Genomic DNA, 17,296 nt, shown 5'->3' on the forward strand with positions numbered 1-17,296 from the left:
CCGGGGAGGCTAGGCATCTTTTCTCATCGGGGTTTCCTTTTCATTCAATTCCCTATTCATATGTCTCTCCATTTTTCTACCTGGCATTTATCCTTTTTCTTATTGATTTATAACTTTTTAAATAATCTATGCATTAATCTGTTATATGTTATAAATACTTCTCCTACTCTCTTATTTGCTTTTCAACTGTTATGATGCCTTTATTATACAGAACTTTTAATGGATCAATCTTTTCCCTTGTTTATTTGATCTTTCTGCATCTTGTTTAAGAAAACTTTTCCTTTCTCAACCCTCCTGCGCTGTTGGTGGGAATGTAAATTGGTACAGCCAGTATGGAGAACAGTATGGAGGTTCCTCAAAAAACTAAAAATAGAACTACCATATGATCCAGCAATCCCACTCCTGGGCATTCATCTGGACAAAACTCTAATTCAAAAAGATACATGGGGGGACTTCCCTGGTGATACAGTGGTTAACAATCCGCCTGCCAATGCAGGGGACACGGGTTCGAGACCTGGTCTGGGAAGATCCCACGTGCTGCAGAGCAACTAAGCCCGTGTGCCACAACTACTGAACCCGCGAGCCACAACTACTGAGCCCACGTGCCACAACTACTAAAGCCTGCGCACGTAGAGCCCGTGCTCCGCAATGAGAAGCCATTGCAACGAGAAGCTCATGCACCACTACGAAAAGTAGCCTCCGCTCGCCACAACTAGAGAAAGTCTGCGCGCAGCAACGAAGACCCAACACAGCCAAAAATAAACAAATAAATAAACTTATTTTAAAAAAAGATACATGGGGCTTCCCTGGTGGTGCAGTGGTTGGGAGTCCACCTGCTGATGCAGGGGACATGGGTTCATGCCCCAGTCTGGGAAGATCCCACATGCCGCGGAGCGGCTGGGCCCGTGAGCCATGGCCGCTGAGCCTGCGTGTCCGGAGCCTGTGCTCCGCAGCAGGAGAGGCCACAATGGTGAGAGGCCTGCGTACCGCAAAAAAGGAAAAAAAAAAAAAAAAAAAAAGATACATGCACTCCTATATTCGTAGCAGCACTATTCACAATAGCCAAGACACAGAAACAACCTAAATGTCCATCAACAAAAGAATGGATAAAGAAGATGTGGTACATATATACAATGGAATATTACTCAGCCATAAAACAAGAATGAAGTAATGTCGTTTGCAGCAACAGGGATGGACCTAGAGATTATCATACTAAGTGAAGTAAGTCAGAAAGAGAAAGACAAATACCATACGATATCACTTATATGTGGAATCTAAAATATGACACAAATGAACTTATCTACGAAACAGACTCACAGACACAGAAAACAGACTGGTGGGTGCCAAGGGGGCGGGAGGCAGGGGAGGGATGGATTGGGAGTTTGGGGTTAGCAGAGGCAAACTATTATACGTAGGATGGATAAACAACAAGGTCCTGCTGTATAGCACAGCGAACTATAACCAATCTCCTGGGATAAACCATAATGGAAAAGAATATGAAAAAGAATGTATATATAAGTGAATCACTCTGCTGTAGAGCAGAAATTAACACAACACTGTAAATCAACTATAATTCAGTAAAATAAGTTTAAAAAACAAAAGGAATCCTTTCCTTTCCCTATGTCATAAAGGCCTTCCATGGCAGTTACACATTCAGGCTCTCATTCTATCTGGAGTTTATTGTTATGGAGTGTGAGGTGAGGGTCTGGCTGCCCTTCCCTGTGGAGAGTCGGCCCTCTCAGCACCGTTTACTGAACTGCCCAGACTTCCCATCCACATGAGCCTCTTCTGCTCACATACAAGCTCCCACATATGCCTGGGTTGGAGTCAACTCCACCGATGGACCAGACCATCAATGGGCCAAGGCAGAGCTGCCGTGATCACCAAGGCTTATGGTGGCAGAGACGCTGCCCATCTCCCTTCTCAGAGTCGTCTCTGGTATTCCAAGACCCTACTCTTCCTTTGTGTGATTTCATACTCCATATCAAAACCTATCAGCACTTAGGTTGCTTCCATGTCCTGGCTATTGGAAACAGAGCTGCAGTGAACATTGTGGTACATGACTCTTTTTGAATTATGGTTTTCTAAGGGTATGTGCCCAGTAGTGGGATTGCTGGGTCATATGGTAGTTCTATTTTTAGTTTTTTAAGGAAGCTCCATACTGTGGCTGTATGTGGCTGTATCAATTTACATTCCCACCAACAGTGCAAGAGGGTTCCCTTTTCTCCACACCCTCTCCAGCGTTTATTGTTTGCAGATTTTTTGATGATGGTCATTCTGACTGGTGTGAGGTGATACCTCATTGTAGTTTTGATTTGCATTTCTCTAATAATTAGTGATGTTGAGCATCCTTTCATGTGTTTGTCGGCAATCTATATATCTTCAGATGAATGAATAAAGAAGATGTGGCACATATATACAATGGAATATTACTCAGCCATAAAAAGAAATGAAATTGAGTTATTTGTAGTGAGGTGGATGGACCCAGAATCTGTCATACATAGTGAAATAAGTCAGAAAGAGAAAAACAAATACCGTATGCTAACACATATATATGGAATCTAAAAAAGAAGATGGTTCTGATGAACCTAGGGACAGGACAGGAGCAAAGATGCAGACATAGAAAATGGACCTGAGGACACGGGGAGGGAGGAGGGTAAGCTGGGACGAAGTGAGAGAGTGGCATGGACATATATACACTACCAAATGTAAAATAGATAGCTAGTGGGAAGCAGCCGCATAGCACAGGGAGATCAGCTCAGTGCTTTGTGACCACCTAGAGGGGTGGGATAGGGAGGGTGGGAGGGAGACGCAAGAGGGAGGAGATATGGGGATATATGTATACGTATAGCTGATTCACTTTGTTACAAAGCAGAAACTAACACACCATTGTAAAGCAATTATACTCCAATAAAGATGTTAAAATGATTTAATTAAAAAAAATACTTTGTTAAAAAAAGTGAAGTAATACCACATGGTTTGAACAGTAAATGCCAATATGTCAAATTCCACTATTAAAAGATAAAAATTCCCAAACTGTCAAAATTAAAAAAAAATTTTTTAATTAAAAAAATATACTTTGTTAAAACAGAAAAGAAATAATATCACATGGTTTGAATGGTAAATGCCAATATGTCAAATTCCACTATTAAAAGATAAAAATTCCCAAATTGTCAAAATCAAAAATAAATAAACAGCTCATACCTGGCTTAAAAAAAAAAAAACTATCGCTACCACAACTAGACGACACTGAATTTACACGTTAATTCAGGGGACCTGTGAGTCAGCCCTCCCATCATGAACATAATCTGTCTCTCCATCATTCAGGCCTTCTTTCTCCCAATGCTTCTTTAAACGTTTTGTAATCTTCTCCACGAAAGTCTCGCGCTTCTCTAAGATTTCTTCCTAAGTCTCTAACAGTGCCTATGCTGCAGGGAATTACAATTCCTCTCATCTTTGCAGCTGTGGCCATTGTCGGGCAGCTCCTGTTGATCAAGCACCCACTCAACTCTCTCATTAGTTGGTCTCCAGGTTCTCTCGGATTATCCTTGTGGCTAATTTTGTCATCTGTCAAGAGTGCCGTTTGACTCTTCCCAATCTTTATTCCTTTTTTTTGTAAATTGTGTTGCATTATCTGGGGCCCCCAGGACCAAAAGAGGCTCATTTGCCTTGTTCCTGATGATGCATATTTTTAAATGGAGCGGATCCTTTATCAGACTCTGAAAGGGACCCACGATTCAAGAAAGATGAAAAACCACTGGTCCAATTTACCTTTGCACCACATAAAATAAACAGAATCAGGTCATCAGTTGTATGAAAGAAAGAAAGTAAAGCAATCAAGCCAGAACTTGAGTGCAGCAAAGACCCAGGAGAAAAAGAGTCAGGGCAGGTATCGGGCATAACACTAACTGCCCATGAAGGGTTTGGGGAAAGAGTCACCCAAAGCAGACCTGGGACCAGAGAATGTAGCAGGAGACGAAGTGGACGAATCACAACTGTTGGAGGTGACACACTCTTGCTGTGTGAACACAAACAGCTTCCAGCCCGCGCTTCACCGCAGTTCACTCACCCATAAATCAAAGCTAATAATATCTACATCTTATTTATGAGTCACAAATTCTCCTGGCTGAAAAAGGCAAATAAGGTTTTTCAAGAGTTCTTACTGAATAGGTATTAGGTGGAGTGCTCCAGGCCTTTTCCACATTAGCAACGCACTTGGGGGAGGTGGGCAGGAAAGCGGGTTTGGGAATAAAGAATAACAGGCCCTCCTTGAGTAACTGCATGCGCGCGTGCGCGCACACACACACACTCGCCTGACACAGCTCGTATCCCAAACCAACCAGCCCCTCCGTTTGAGAGTGCCTCCAGCGGCAGCCCCAGAAGCACGCCCACCACTCAGCGTCGCTCAGAGTGGCTGAGCGACCACGCTGTGTGCAGTCCATCCTGGCTGTCCTGGACCAAGTAGGGAGACCCTGAGACACTCCCCCAGAAGGTCTCGGGTGGAGGGGTGCACACCCTGAGCAAACTTCTCTCCCACAGGCAAAGTGAGGACAGCAGACTTCATGCACAAGCAACTCAGTGAGTCAGACAGAAGTTGTTTCAAAGATCGGGCGTGGCCAGGGGACTGGCATTTCTGATCCCGGAGGACAGGAGTCATGAGGGGGAGTCACCATGCCTGTCTCGGGCAACGACCAGGAACTCTCCACTCAACTTCAGTCCCCCTCTGCTCATTTAATTATAAGAGCCAGAAACCCAGGCACTTTGTAATTTGTAATTTACCACGCCATTTAAGAGTCACTTTTAGCGGAAGACAAACTGCTGGGCCATCTGGGCAGAGCAGCCAAGTTTAGCAGGAGCTGGAGCCCTAAGCCAACAGGGTAAGCAAGGCGCCGGATGGACCCTGAGGAGCCCCTTCTTCAGTCTGGACCATGAACCAGGGAGATTTAGAAACGACAGGGAGAATTGAATCCAGTGCTACCCAAAGGCAAATCTTAAATCACAGGATGTTTGGAGAGACGTGAGTGGTCAAAATACAATAACAAAAAAAGATATACGAAGGATGTGATGGGTTTTTTCAGACACACTCTAACCTGCGGTGTGAAGTACAGCTGAAACAGGTAGAATCCACTTTTCCCGAAGGTGGCACATCTCACATTAGCAGCATCCGGACTAGACTCAGGATGCAAAGAGATGTCATTTACATTAGGGCCGCACCACACTTTGCTGGCTTCTGTCACGGATAACGATGAAACTAAATTTAACGCCGCTTGGCAGTAGGGCTTGAGTTATGAGCGCGCGCGTCCCTGTCACTCCATTTGATCCTCTAAGTGTGTAGTTTGTAGGAGACTTGTTCACTGCACGGAGAGGTCCACTGGTGGGACCGCACATTTGAGCCTGCTGCGGCCCCTCCACCCGCCATAAATCAGGATCAACCCGCCCCACTGCCACCCCGCAGGGCTGGAGCAGGAAAAAGGGACCTGCAACCGAGGTCCTTTGGAGTTACGCAGCCTCTGTGCCGGAGCTTGTCCCCTCTTGCTAACTGACAGCAGTCCTGAGGGCGAGGCCGCGGGAGGACGCCTGGCTCCCCAGCCAGGGTCAGGCCCGGCAGCTGCTCTGCGGCCAGAAAACACGGGATCGTCTCAACCACTGCGCACGTACACACTGTCACTGTCCGGACAGATGAACAAGACGGGAAGTGACTTGCCTAAGGTCACACATCTGGTCCGCAGAGAACTACCATCAGAACTCCGCGCGGAGGCCCAGAAACAAAGCCAACTCCCTCCACCCCCGCCGTCGCCGCCAGAAGCCTGGAGGGGTTTCAAACGCGGGACCGCCGCCTCCGACCCTCGGTGCGACTGCCCGGTCCCGCGCCACCAAGAACGCCTCCCCGACGACGGCTCCCGGGCACAGGCACCGGCCGCCCTCCCTCCGGGAGTCGCGGACACCTAGGGAACGCACGTCACCCCCGCAGCCGCCTGCCCCTCCGGTGCGCGCACAGGTTCCTGAGCCCCGCGCGGCCCGTCGAGGTCAGAGGGCCCGGCGCGGAGGGGCCGGGGTCGGCGGCGGGACAAGCTAGGGGTACACGGAGTACGGCTCCCGCCACGGGCTCCCATCCCGCGCGGATGGGCAGGTGCCCGCGCCCGGGGCGCTGCCCCCGTCGCGCCGGGCCTGCCCCGGCGTCCCCGCCGAGGGCCCCGCGCGCCGCGCTCCCAGGCGACTCCCAGAAGGGCGGCCCCTCGCGCCGCGCCCGCCGGAGGCCGGGAAAGTTTCGGGCGCGCGGGGCCGGCCGCACTCACCTGGCCCAAGTTGAGGTAGCCGTGTGCCGCGGCCACGCGGTCCGCCGCGGCCGGGCCACCCAGCACTTGCACCGCCCAGTGGTTGGTGTAGACGGGGCGCGGCGGCGGCGGCGCGGAGCAGGCGGCGGGCAGCGCGAGCAGCAGCAGCCAGCGCCAGGGGCGCGGCGCGAGCGGCCGGAGCCCGGGCCCGCCGGCGCCCCCCGTGTCCGTGTCGGTGTCCGCGTCCCCGGCGGCGGCGGGGGCCCGGGGCGGCGGCCGGGGCCCGGGCGCGGGCGGCGCGCGCGGAGGCATGGCAACAGCAGGCTCGCTCGGCGCCCGAGCGGCGAGTGCGCCAGGGGGTGGGGTGCCGCCTTTTAAAGCCGCTCCGCGCCGGGGAAGCGCCGCCGCCGCCGCCGCTGCGGGCGGGAGCGAGGGAGGAGGGGACGGCCGCCGCGCGTTCCCGCCCGCGCGGCCCGGCGGCGCCCTGGCCCGCGCTCGGCGGCCCGCACCCGACCTTCGCGCGCCCGGGGCGAAGCGCCCCCCTGGAACTTCCCGCAGACTTCGGGGGCCCTTGGGACACGCGTTCCACTGGCGTCCGGGAGGGCCCGGGTCGTCTCAGGTGAGTCCCGTTCCCAGCCTGGAGGGCTGGGGGCCGGCGCCCCCCTCCGGTCGGGCAGCCTGGGGGCCTCATTTGCCTGATGGTGTTTTGACCTGCGTGCGAAGCCTTGCTCTTGCTCGTCTCTGCGTGAGACAAGCGGCTCGCCCTAGGTCCTGGGCTCTGGGGGAAGAAGGAAAGACAGGTCAGGGCCCGTTCAGAACTAGGCCTGATGTAAGGGGCTTGGTGAGGGGGGCAAAGACGTTTGGCAGATTAGCTGGCTTCAGGAGGAACCTCGGGGGACAGCCCCCAGGTTGCAGCCCACTGGGGGGTAGACGGTGCTGTGGATCCCGAGCTGTCCAGTGCCTAGCTGTGTCATCCTGGGCAAGTTGCTGTCCTTTTTGAGCACCTGTGATTGCGGGTGACAGTAGTTATCTACCCCGTGGGGCTGTTTAGGGCATGACATGAGCGCTGGCCTTGCAATCGGCTGTTGATAAATGTTTATATGAGTGCAGGGCCTGCCGCGTGGTAGGTGATCACTAGCTGTGTAGACTCTTAAAAGCTCCCGCTGACCTGGGACCAGTCAGTGGGAAAGTAAGGGGAATCATCTTGGCCCCTGCTGCCTGGAGCAGCCTAGAATCCAACAGAGACTTATTTGGTGCACCTGGAGAGCTGTAGAAATGTTCACACCTGCAACAGGTGAATGGCAGGATCTCTTCTCCCATTCCTCCCAAGGGGTGTTGGTCCCAACTGGCCACATGTGGAAAACAAGCCTTTATTACCCTGATTACTACCAGCTGGTGAAGAAACAAAAACTAGGCCAGGAAGGCCTTGAGGTGGGAAGGGAATGGTGCCCTGATGGTCTGTCTCCAGGAGCAACCCCTTGCCTTCGGGCTGCTGTAGAGAGCTCACTGTGTGAGTCTGTGGCTTGGCAGGTGGAAGGTCGGTGACGAGGGGCAGGAGCAGGTGGGGACAGAGCAGGACTCATGCCGATGGCTTCCCCGGGTCCTTTCCAGCCTCCCTCTCAGGAGCCCTTCGGTTTCATAACCCACATGATTCATCCTTTCTGCTGGCGTGAGTCACCCCAGTGGAGGTGGGAGAACAGGAGGCCCGACAGGGACCAGCCAAATTCTTGTTCACAAGTGCTCCTGCCAGGGGCCCCTCTGGAACCTGGGGATTGAATTCCCCCACTTTCTTCCCTTTTCTGCACTAAATGCAGCTTGTCCTCCCTTTCCTCCCCTGGCCAAGTGGGCTCAGCCCACAATGCAGAATGCAGGCCCTGAGTTTCCCTCCTGCAGATGGCCTCGCCCTGCCCACGTGAGAGACAGAGGCCCTAACACAGACTGGGCTGCCCTGCGGGAAACCACACTGCCCTGACAGGGCAGAAACAGTGCCCAGAACCCACAGCCTGTCTCTTCCCAATGCCACCCTGGCTGCCCACAGAGGAGGGACACTGGATTAAAGGCCTCCCTCTGTCACTTACCAGCAATACACCTGTCACCTCTCTGGCCCCTGTTGGCCAGACTGTCCCTCGGCCCTGTCCTGGACCCTGTGTTGTACTCCTTCAGGTACGTGACCCTCTTCAAGCTAAGGCTACAGTGCACATAATCTAAGTTATTATGCAGCGGCTCATGTCTCCCAAGAGAATACTGCCACAGCAGCAGTGATTTTGACAGAGAGAGATAAGGGTTTTTCCATAATAATTTAGTAGATTAAGGGATTCAGCCCACTGAACTGAGAGGAGACTAAAATGCATCTGAATTTTTATTTGGAGGGATCCAGATTTATTTTATTAATAGATCTGCTCATTTGGGGCTAAACTTTCCAGTTATTGTGAACATGCCCAGACAATATCTTGGCTTCAATGTTGTCGGGAGCCCAGCTTCCCAAAATGAACATCTTAAAGCACCTGCTGTGGGTTGCCCATTGACTTACAAGGTGACAAACAGCTCGGTCCCAGAAGGACCAGCCCTTTGCACTGTGACCGGATCTGGAATAAGACCTGCCTCGTCTTCCTGTAGGGAGGGGGTTTACCACTCACTCCAGCTCTCCAGATGGCCCTTGAGGGCCACACAGCTCTGTAGGGATGGGGAGGTGGGGCCTGCTGCTTCCCTAGTCTTAGGTCAGCAGGCCTGCCGATGGACAGGACATAGACCACAAACGTGACTGGAGCCAGGAAATTTTTCAGAAGTTTTTTTTTTTTTAATTATTTTTTGGTCACACTACACGGCATGTGGGATCTTAGTTCCCTGACCAGGGATCGAACCCACACACCCTGCACTGGAAGCGCGGAATCTTAACCACTTTGGAAGGAGGCAATTTCTGGATCAAATTCTGTTTCAACACACCCCAAGTGGCTATGTGAAGTCTTCTGCTATCAAGTGGTCTGGGCACCCCTTGGCCCCAGCTGTGTAATCCTGTACTCGCTGTGAAGGGATCAATGGTGGGCATGAGAACACATAATTCAGTAACATCTTCCCAGTGATGCCACCTCCTCTTGTCTGATTTGGGAAGATACTAGCATAAATATCACATCTTTGTATTAGCATTTTCTAAAACTTCTGAAGGGAAGTTTTCTAAAACTTCGGAAGTGTGCTAGGATTGGTAGGTTGGGGTGGCATCCCTCAAAGAATGCCTGATGGGCACCACCTTCGGGATGTGGGAGAAGAGCATGCACTCAGCAGAGCTTCCCTGCTACTTGTGTGCAACCCCGGGCAAAGTTATCCAGTATCTGCCAAAATGGCAGTAATGATGCTGTGCCCATGCAGGGGAGCTGCGGAGCCAGTCAGAGCTGACAGGGGCCAAGCCCCTTGCCCAGCCTGGCACCAAGTACACGCTGAACAAATGGTGACACCGGTGACCACTGCTGCCGCCAGGCACCAGGAGCCTCCAGTGGGGTAAGATGGGCAAGGCTACACACTCTGTCCCTCTGTGGGGTTCACAGGCACATAAATGTCCTGTCCTTCCGCCAGGCCTAGTTGCACATTTCCTCACATCTTAACATCCCTGAAATCGGGGAAAATCTCACAGTCAGTGTCTTGTGATCACCACTGGCCTGGACCGAAATTGACTTCTTCCTGAGAGGATCTGCGTTTGCTCCTGCCAGTGATCAGGGATACAGCTCCTGAGACCCCTAGGGGACCATGTGGGTGGTGTGACCCCCAGCTGAGAACCAGCTTATGGTTCAAATGATCGGTGCAAGCGTTCCTCCCTGCCTCCACCATGGCCAGGGGAGAGGCCAGAGGGCTCCCTGCTGTCCCTCTCTGGTGGTGGGTTTATTTCTCATCTTCTCCTGCACCAACGGTGCAGCCTTTCATTGGCACGGCTTCATGGAAGAGTCCCCATGACACTTCCCAACTTGGACACTTTTCCTTTCTCAGTAATATGTCAAATCCTGATGCATCTTCCACTTAAGGGTGTCTCTTGGATTTGATGAATATGGCATTAATGCCTCTAAGACATATTGCAGTAAAGATGCCTATTTTGACTCTCTCAAATGTATTTGATGTTTCTTCTTGTAGCATCTATTAACATCCTACAGCAGAGGTACAGAGAGTGCCGTGTTTTTAATGAAAATCTGTTTTGACTCCTTTGGCAAAGCAAAGGTCTTCCATTGCCTGGTTACTGTGAATTTTCAAATTCTACCCTTCTCTCAGGAGAACACCTGGATGCTTTAGACTACACAGCATTCAGAGGTGTGATGCCCGATGGGACGCATTCTGTAGAGCTGACAGCCCTGCCACCAAGCCTGGATAACACACACGGTCCCTAGCCTGGGGGGACAGGAGATGCTGACACAGACGCCACATAGCGAGTGGGCCTGTGATGAGAGTGGGCCCACGAAAGAGTAGACCACTGCCTCCCTTCACCCCTTCCACGCACACCCCGTCTCCTCACCCCCCCACCCCCGGTCCCGAGAAAGCACCCAGGCCCACCCAGGGCTTCTACAAACCAGGGGTCCCCCAACCGACTCCAAGTCTTTTCACCCCAAATGCTTCTCGCTGTGGCGGGTCAGGGGTCTTCCCTTTCCGTCTTGCTCCACCTTCCACTCTGTGTTATTGCCAGTTTATCTCATCATCTCCTCAGTGTGGGCTCTGATTCATATTGGGCTTTACTCCTTTTGGTTGGGGGGGGTTGACCATCTGGGCGGGTGCGTGGAGCAGCTCTCTGCCCACCCCACTCCCACCCACTCTTTGCCTCTCTGGTTAGACTCTCCCTTTATACCTAGATCCTTGTCTTAAGAGTCTTGTGAAAACTGCTTCTCCTGCAAAACAATTATTGTGAATCTAGCAATTATGTATCTCAGTGTTCCTTTCATAAACTCCCAGGTGGAAATTTAGTGTCAGACAAGGAATTTAGGAGCAAAACAGCTGAAACTCCCTCAGAAGCTCTTCCCAACTAAGAATGAAAGCTTTGCCGTTTCTCTGTTTTCCCTTCTTGCCTTGGCTCCCAGGAGGCTCCACACCCCATGTGATAGAAAACCACAGTGGTTTACTTTCTCCTTGCCGCAGCAGTTAGGATGCCTCTAGGTACAAGTACTACAATATCCAAGTAAAAGGCACGTGGACAATAAAGATGGCTCACTATCCCATGAACAGGAATTTGGTGAGAGCTGGATCCAGGGTGGTTAATTCAGCCGCTCAGTGATAGCAGGGCTCAAGATGGCCTTCCTAACCTTTGCCTGGCCTTCTCCTCATGGACAGAGACAACTGCCCCACACTGGGGCATCTCAAGACAGCCTCCGAGGAAGGAATGGCAGGAGCGACCTTCCCTCTCCGGACTGTCTCATGTCCTTAGGGGAACACACCCAGCGTCCAGTCCATTTCACCTCAGGCCCCACTGACCCGAACTGGACCACAAACCCTCCCCCTCCCAGGTAATCACTGACAGAGTAAGCGGGGTCATCCACGTTGGTCTGCATCAGTCTTGGTTCTCCTCCTGGGGAAACAGCGCCGCCCCAGGCTGAGCAGAATCAGAGATCTGCTAGCAAGACGCTGGTCCAGGACGGCTCCTGGCGGGGCCTACCATCTCCTCCCCGCCCTCTCTATTTCATCACCCTCATACAGACTCAGACTGCAAATGCGTATTTATTGAAAGGAAGAACAGAAGGGGGAGGGAGGGAAGGGGGAGCCCCGCCACGCCCAGCAGACCCCCAGGATCGCACGGCATTTTACCCGAGCCCAGCAGATGGGCAGCGGGATCTGCGTCTTATTCCCGGGTGAGGACATCATTCCTTGGATGCCAGGATGAGTTTTGGCTTCGTTGCCTGAGCACTCTTTCCAAGTGAGAATAAATTAGGGACTTGGGCTCCGCCCCCCCCCCCCCCCCCCGCAAATGGAGCGAGGCACAAGCTGGAAAGAAGAGCTCGAAATCCAGTCCTTTCTAGACAACCATTGTCTCGGGAGCCCGAGTGTATAAAGAGATAATGGGGAACGTGCATCTCAGGGGCCGGGCTGGGTGCAGCGGAGGAACTGGCTGCTGCGGCCAGAGGCAGCAATGCAGTCGGTCACTCCTCTGTCCCCCCGCCCCCTCCAAGCTGCCCCTCCGTGGTTGCCCCTCTCTGGTTCCTCAGGGAACCCTCCCCCCACCACCCCCACCCCGTGGGCTCCTGCTCTGGCAATTGCGCACAGTCATCTCTTCCTCTCCCAGATCCTTCCCCTCATCTGCACGTTTCCCAGCGCCCTGCCCCCCACCCTACACAGGCTCCCTCACCGCCCCCCTCCCCTCCGAGGCCCTGGAGAAGGTCACCTGGCTCTTCACCTAAGGGTCACTGCGCCTGGCTCTCCATTGACTCGGCACCTGCGACCGCAGCCGACCGCGGATGGAGAACCAGCCACCCGTCTCCCTGACACGCGCCATCCACACCTCCGCAGTCGTGCAAATCCCCACGCTCCTTTCTCCACCTCCCACCCTGTCCCCACCTTCACTCTCCCGAGGCACGGCGTCCTTCTTCACCAAGTTCTCAGGGGAAACCGTCCTCTCCCACTGCACCCGTGGGCTCTGTCTCCCCACCCTGCTGCCCGAGGGGGCCCCGCTCCTGCCGAGGACCCCACTCCCTTCCTGGGCGCCCCCCCGCCCCACCACGTGGTTCTTCAAGGGTGTCCCGGCACCAGCTGCTGAGTTCTCTCTTTGCTGCTGTGATTCCAGCATCTTTAAAACAGCAATTAACAACGAACTCTCCAGCTACCCTCCCATTTTTCTTCCTCCCTTTATAGGAAAACAAAACTCTCAAAAAGTTGTCTCCACCCAGTGTCTCGGTTTCTCTCCGGTGCTCTCAAACCCACGCCAATCAGATCACCCCTCACTGCCTGAAGCCACACCCTGCTTGCTGTCACCACTGCCCCGGGTGGCTAGAGGCCAGGGGCCAGTTCTCAGCCCTGGTCCCCGGAGCCCTTCCTGCAGCATGTGACCACTCATCCCTGAAGCCTTTCCCACGTGGCCTCCGGGACACCCCTCCCCACCGCGCTGGTCCCCCCAGCACAGAGGCTGCTCCTCAGTCTCCACTGCTGGTTCTTCTTAGCATCAAGGGCCCCAAGCCCCAGTTCTGGGCTTCCTCCCTCTCCCCTGCCCACCCACCTCCACCACCCTGCCGGGGACGTCAGTCATTTTCATCACTGCGGGTGCCCATTACCGGCTGACGGTTCCCAACCTGTGTCGCCAGCTTGGACGTCACACCTCAGCTCCAGACACTGAGGACATCTCCCCTCTGCGTCTAAGGCTCATCACACAAACTGAGCTCCTGCTCTTCCCAGCCCCCTAGCCCACCCCCAGATTTCCCATCATGGTAAAGGGCAGCCCCGAAGCCTGCGGCCCCCTCGACCCCTCCTCGAGTCTAGGCTCTCAGGGAATCTGGTCATTTCTACCTTGGAAATCCATCCAGAGCCTGAGGTACTTCTCACCACTCCCACTGCTACCGCCCTGGACCAGGCCATGCTCACATGTCCCCTGGTGTAACTCAGCAGTCTCCTAAATGCCCTCCCTATGCTGCCCTTGCCCCTTGAATCAGCCCTCAACACTGGGGATCATGTGAAACAGAGTCACATAGGCCACTCCCCAGCTTAGAGTCCTTCCAGGCTCACGCAGAGCAAAACCAAAGTCCTTGCAGCCCCAGAGGTCCCTTACAACCCACCCCCAGCCTCCACCCCCACCATGCATAGCCCGTTGGTCAGATATTGGAAGAGCATTGAACTGGATGGTTTGAGCTTCCCGGAGGAAGTGACTTTTAAGCTGAGCTCAAAGAAATAAACAGGAAATACCCAGATGAGCAGATATCAGTCAGGTCTAAGTAGGAAAACAGAAACTGCATCAAGTGTTTACAGTGGAGGGAACTGGTGACATGCATGATGGAAGAGCTGAGATGGGGGAAGGAAGGGCAACCCGACATTAACACGGACTCCCCCACCCCCAGTATCACCCAGCTCCAGGCAAAGCGCCTGGCAGTTGGTCCGGCATGTGCAAAGGCCCTGGGGCAGGAGGAAGGTGGTGTGGTGGGAGAGCTGGAAGAGAAGCAAAGGGGCAGGGGCACTGATAGTGAAAGGAGGGTGGCCTGAGAGGGGACACGAGGCCAGGCTGGGGCAGCTTCACCAGCCCTGGCAAGAATTTGGACTTAATGCCAAGAGGTGTGGAAAGCAGAGGAGAGATGCTCCCGCTGTTGCGATCAGCCAAGCCTCGTGGCTCTCAAGTCTGTATCTGCAGCCCTTCCCATCTTCAGAAGGACACACTTTGGGTCCCACACCTTTAGCTCTTTACTCAACACCCTCACTGTCTCTGGCCTCTTATACACCAGCCTGCTCACCTCCGCCCTGCCCAGACCCTGGCCTCACACATTCCCTGTGACATCCATGCAAGTGCTGTTCCCTCACCTGGCTCCTGCCTGGCTCCCCATCCCTCCCCACCCCCTGGGCTCCCGTCCCAGTGGAGGCCTCACCGTGCACACACAAGCTGTCAGGATAACTTCCAACCTGGCTCTCTGCTCCAGCTCACTGCCCCTCTCACCCCACCCCCGACCTGAGGCTTGGTTCCCACGTGCTCTTGGGAGCCTACTTAGACCACTGTGAATGTTTGCAGCCAGCAGGGTGGAGACCAAACTCCATGAGGCAGAGCCCTCATGGCCTTAGCAAGCTGGCGCTGTCTTTCTTGCTCTTCCTGCCCCATCGTGGGCCAGCCACCTTCCCAGCCACCTTCCCAACCACCTTCCCAGATGGATCAGCCCTTCAGGCCCAGGCTGCTTGGATTTTGACACCTCCTCCCTGGGTGTGCCTGTCTCTCCTCCCCGCCCCCACATGCAAATTTCTCCTGCCGCAGGGCATCTCCTCTGTGAAGCCTTCCTTCACCAAAAGCACCCCTCCCATGCCCCAGCCCTCTCCCTCTTGTCCCCAGGCAGAACTGCTCACCTGGCTGTGCTGCCTTATGTTCTGGTTCTGGAATCTCTCACACCCAGCTCAGTGCCGACTGGGGGCTGAGTCTCAGAAGCTGCTTTCCAGCTCTTGGGGCTCCCTGGACCTCTCTTTCCTCTCTGGTAGGAAGAAGCCTCAGACCTGGTGCCCTTTCCCTGTACAAACAAGCTAGAACCTCCTTCTGGGGTTTCCTACAGCAGTCTCTTCCAGAACCTTGGAGGAGGATAAGCTAGTCTGACGTGGGCAGGCAGGACTGTGAAGGGAATCCTACAGGTTTAAAAACAATCCATTGGAGCCCCGGGTTTTTCCTATAAATATGATTGCTGTCATCCTAAATGTCACTCCGTCCAGCTTATCTATCCCTCAGTATCAGGTGACAATGATTTTGCTAAAAGAATCAAAACCAGAAGACCTGACTGTAGGTGGCCAAGAGCAGCAGCAGATCCAGGGCCAAGGGCAGTAGAGCCGGGTCTCATCGACACCAAGCAGCCCTAGGACCAGGGCAGGCGTTGGGCTTGCCGAGCCGGGGCTGCAGGAGTGCAGAGGGGCTTTATGACCAGTTGGTGTATCACGTGAAACAAGGAGCCTAGAGACGAGAGAAGCCTGGTGACCACAGGCCCCGAGAAGCAAGACGCAAAGGCACCCACGTTCCTTTCCACATGCTGCTTCAATTTTCTGCTGACCTGAACATAGCTTCCTGCAGCATTGCCCTGGTATGGGCCCCGGAGTCCGGTCTCAGGCAGGGCGGGGCAGTGGGCAGTGGGGTGGGCTCTGGGCAGTGGGTGGAATCCAGCCCAGCACTTGCTGGCTGTGTCACTTTGGACAGGTCACCTCTCCTGCTAGGCCTCAGTTTCCTCCGCCGTAGATGAGACTTAAAACGGCCCCTCCATGGAGAGTAGGCAAGGTCATTCATGCAGGGCCAGGACCTCGAGGGCAGCCAGCAGGCTGGCAGCAAAGCTCCTGAGACGTGTGTCTCTGGTTTGGCAGATGCTGGCAGGGGTTGTGGTGACAGCAGAAGCGTGGGGTGGCAGGGCGCTGTGCCGAGTTACATTTAGATGTTACGAAAACCTAAATGGTTACTGTTAGCTTGCTTGGATCTATGTGGTGAATTTAGGGCTTCGAAAAATCCACTTGAGGCTTTTTATATACTCACTATTTATAGTCTAAACTCTCCCAAATCCCCGACCCAGCCAAAATCATTCCTGCTGTGTTTTCTCTCCACCCAGACGCACTAGCAGCAGAGAACACAGCGGCGTGAACTGCGGCCCCAGCAAGCCCAGCACTCTTTCTCCTCAGGGAGCGACACCCAGGAACTCCTCTGCCCTGTGCGGGGCCACTGGCCACCATGTCCAGTCCCACCAACAATGCCACCAAGCCTGCCGTTCCGTACGGTCATTTCCAAAAGGTGGAAAATTTGGTAACCAAACAATATTTCTGTGACCCATACGATTTTGCGTCTAGCTCTCTTCATCTGGATCAGGGCTAATTCCCTTATGATTTTTCTTTCCCCTGAGCCCCTTTTACCCCAATCCTGTAAGGTGATCTTTCATTACAAACCAGCAACATGGAGCAGTGTGCTCCCCCCAAGTATGTAGTCATCATGGGTCACAGGTGGTCACCCTCGTTCTCTCAGTCCCCACCCTTGGAAACCTTCTCGCTCACAGCCAAGATGCTGCGCCTCTCAGGTCAAAGTTCATGGAGGGCTTGGGGCACAAGCAGTACCACAAGACAGCACAGCAGGAAGTGAGCTCAGGTCCTGTCTCCTGGAACAGGCAGGGGAGGGTCTGGACAGAGCAGATGCCCAGGCAGGAGAAGGAGAGGCAGTGGAGTACTGTGGTTAGAGCAGAGATTCTTGAACTGACCATCTAGGTTCTCATTCCAGCTCTGCCATTCCTAGCTGTATGACCTCAGGCAAGTCAGTTAACCTCTCTGGGCCTGGGTTTTCCCAACTGAGGATAAAATGGGCACAAAATTTGTGTTCATCTCAAATTAGTCAATGTAGATAAAGTGCTCTGACTTGTGCCCTGCGC

The 17,296-nt window shown here is 53.6% G+C and overlaps 2 protein-coding genes across 5 annotated transcripts in view; one reads left to right on the top strand and one right to left on the bottom strand.

Annotated features, from left to right (window-relative positions):
- The window catches only part of PCSK6 (proprotein convertase subtilisin/kexin type 6), a 193,566-nt gene extending 186,957 nt beyond the window's left edge, over positions 1-6,609 (bottom strand). For all 4 annotated transcript variants that reach the window (XM_081227293.1, XM_081227292.1, XM_081227294.1 and 1 more), the window contains exon 1: positions 6,297-6,609. In XM_081227293.1, coding sequence (XP_081083419.1) covers positions 6,297-6,587 — 291 coding nt within the window. In that variant the 5' untranslated portion in view covers positions 6,588-6,609. The remainder of the gene's footprint in view (positions 1-6,296) is intronic.
- Positions 6,586-16,706, top strand: LOC308614002 (uncharacterized protein; the record flags this gene model as incomplete). Its single annotated transcript, XM_081228229.1, has 4 exons — positions 6,586-6,622; positions 6,675-6,894; positions 9,639-9,767; positions 16,493-16,706. 4 exons carry the CDS (start codon positions 6,586-6,588, stop codon positions 16,704-16,706), a joined length of 600 nt encoding a protein of 199 aa, XP_081084355.1.
- Positions 16,707-17,296: the final 590 nt, after the last annotated feature.

Source organism: Mesoplodon bidens (assembly GCF_964165515.1).
Source record: "Mesoplodon bidens genome assembly, chromosome: 3".
NCBI classification, from domain to species: domain Eukaryota; kingdom Metazoa; phylum Chordata; class Mammalia; order Artiodactyla; family Ziphiidae; genus Mesoplodon; species Mesoplodon bidens.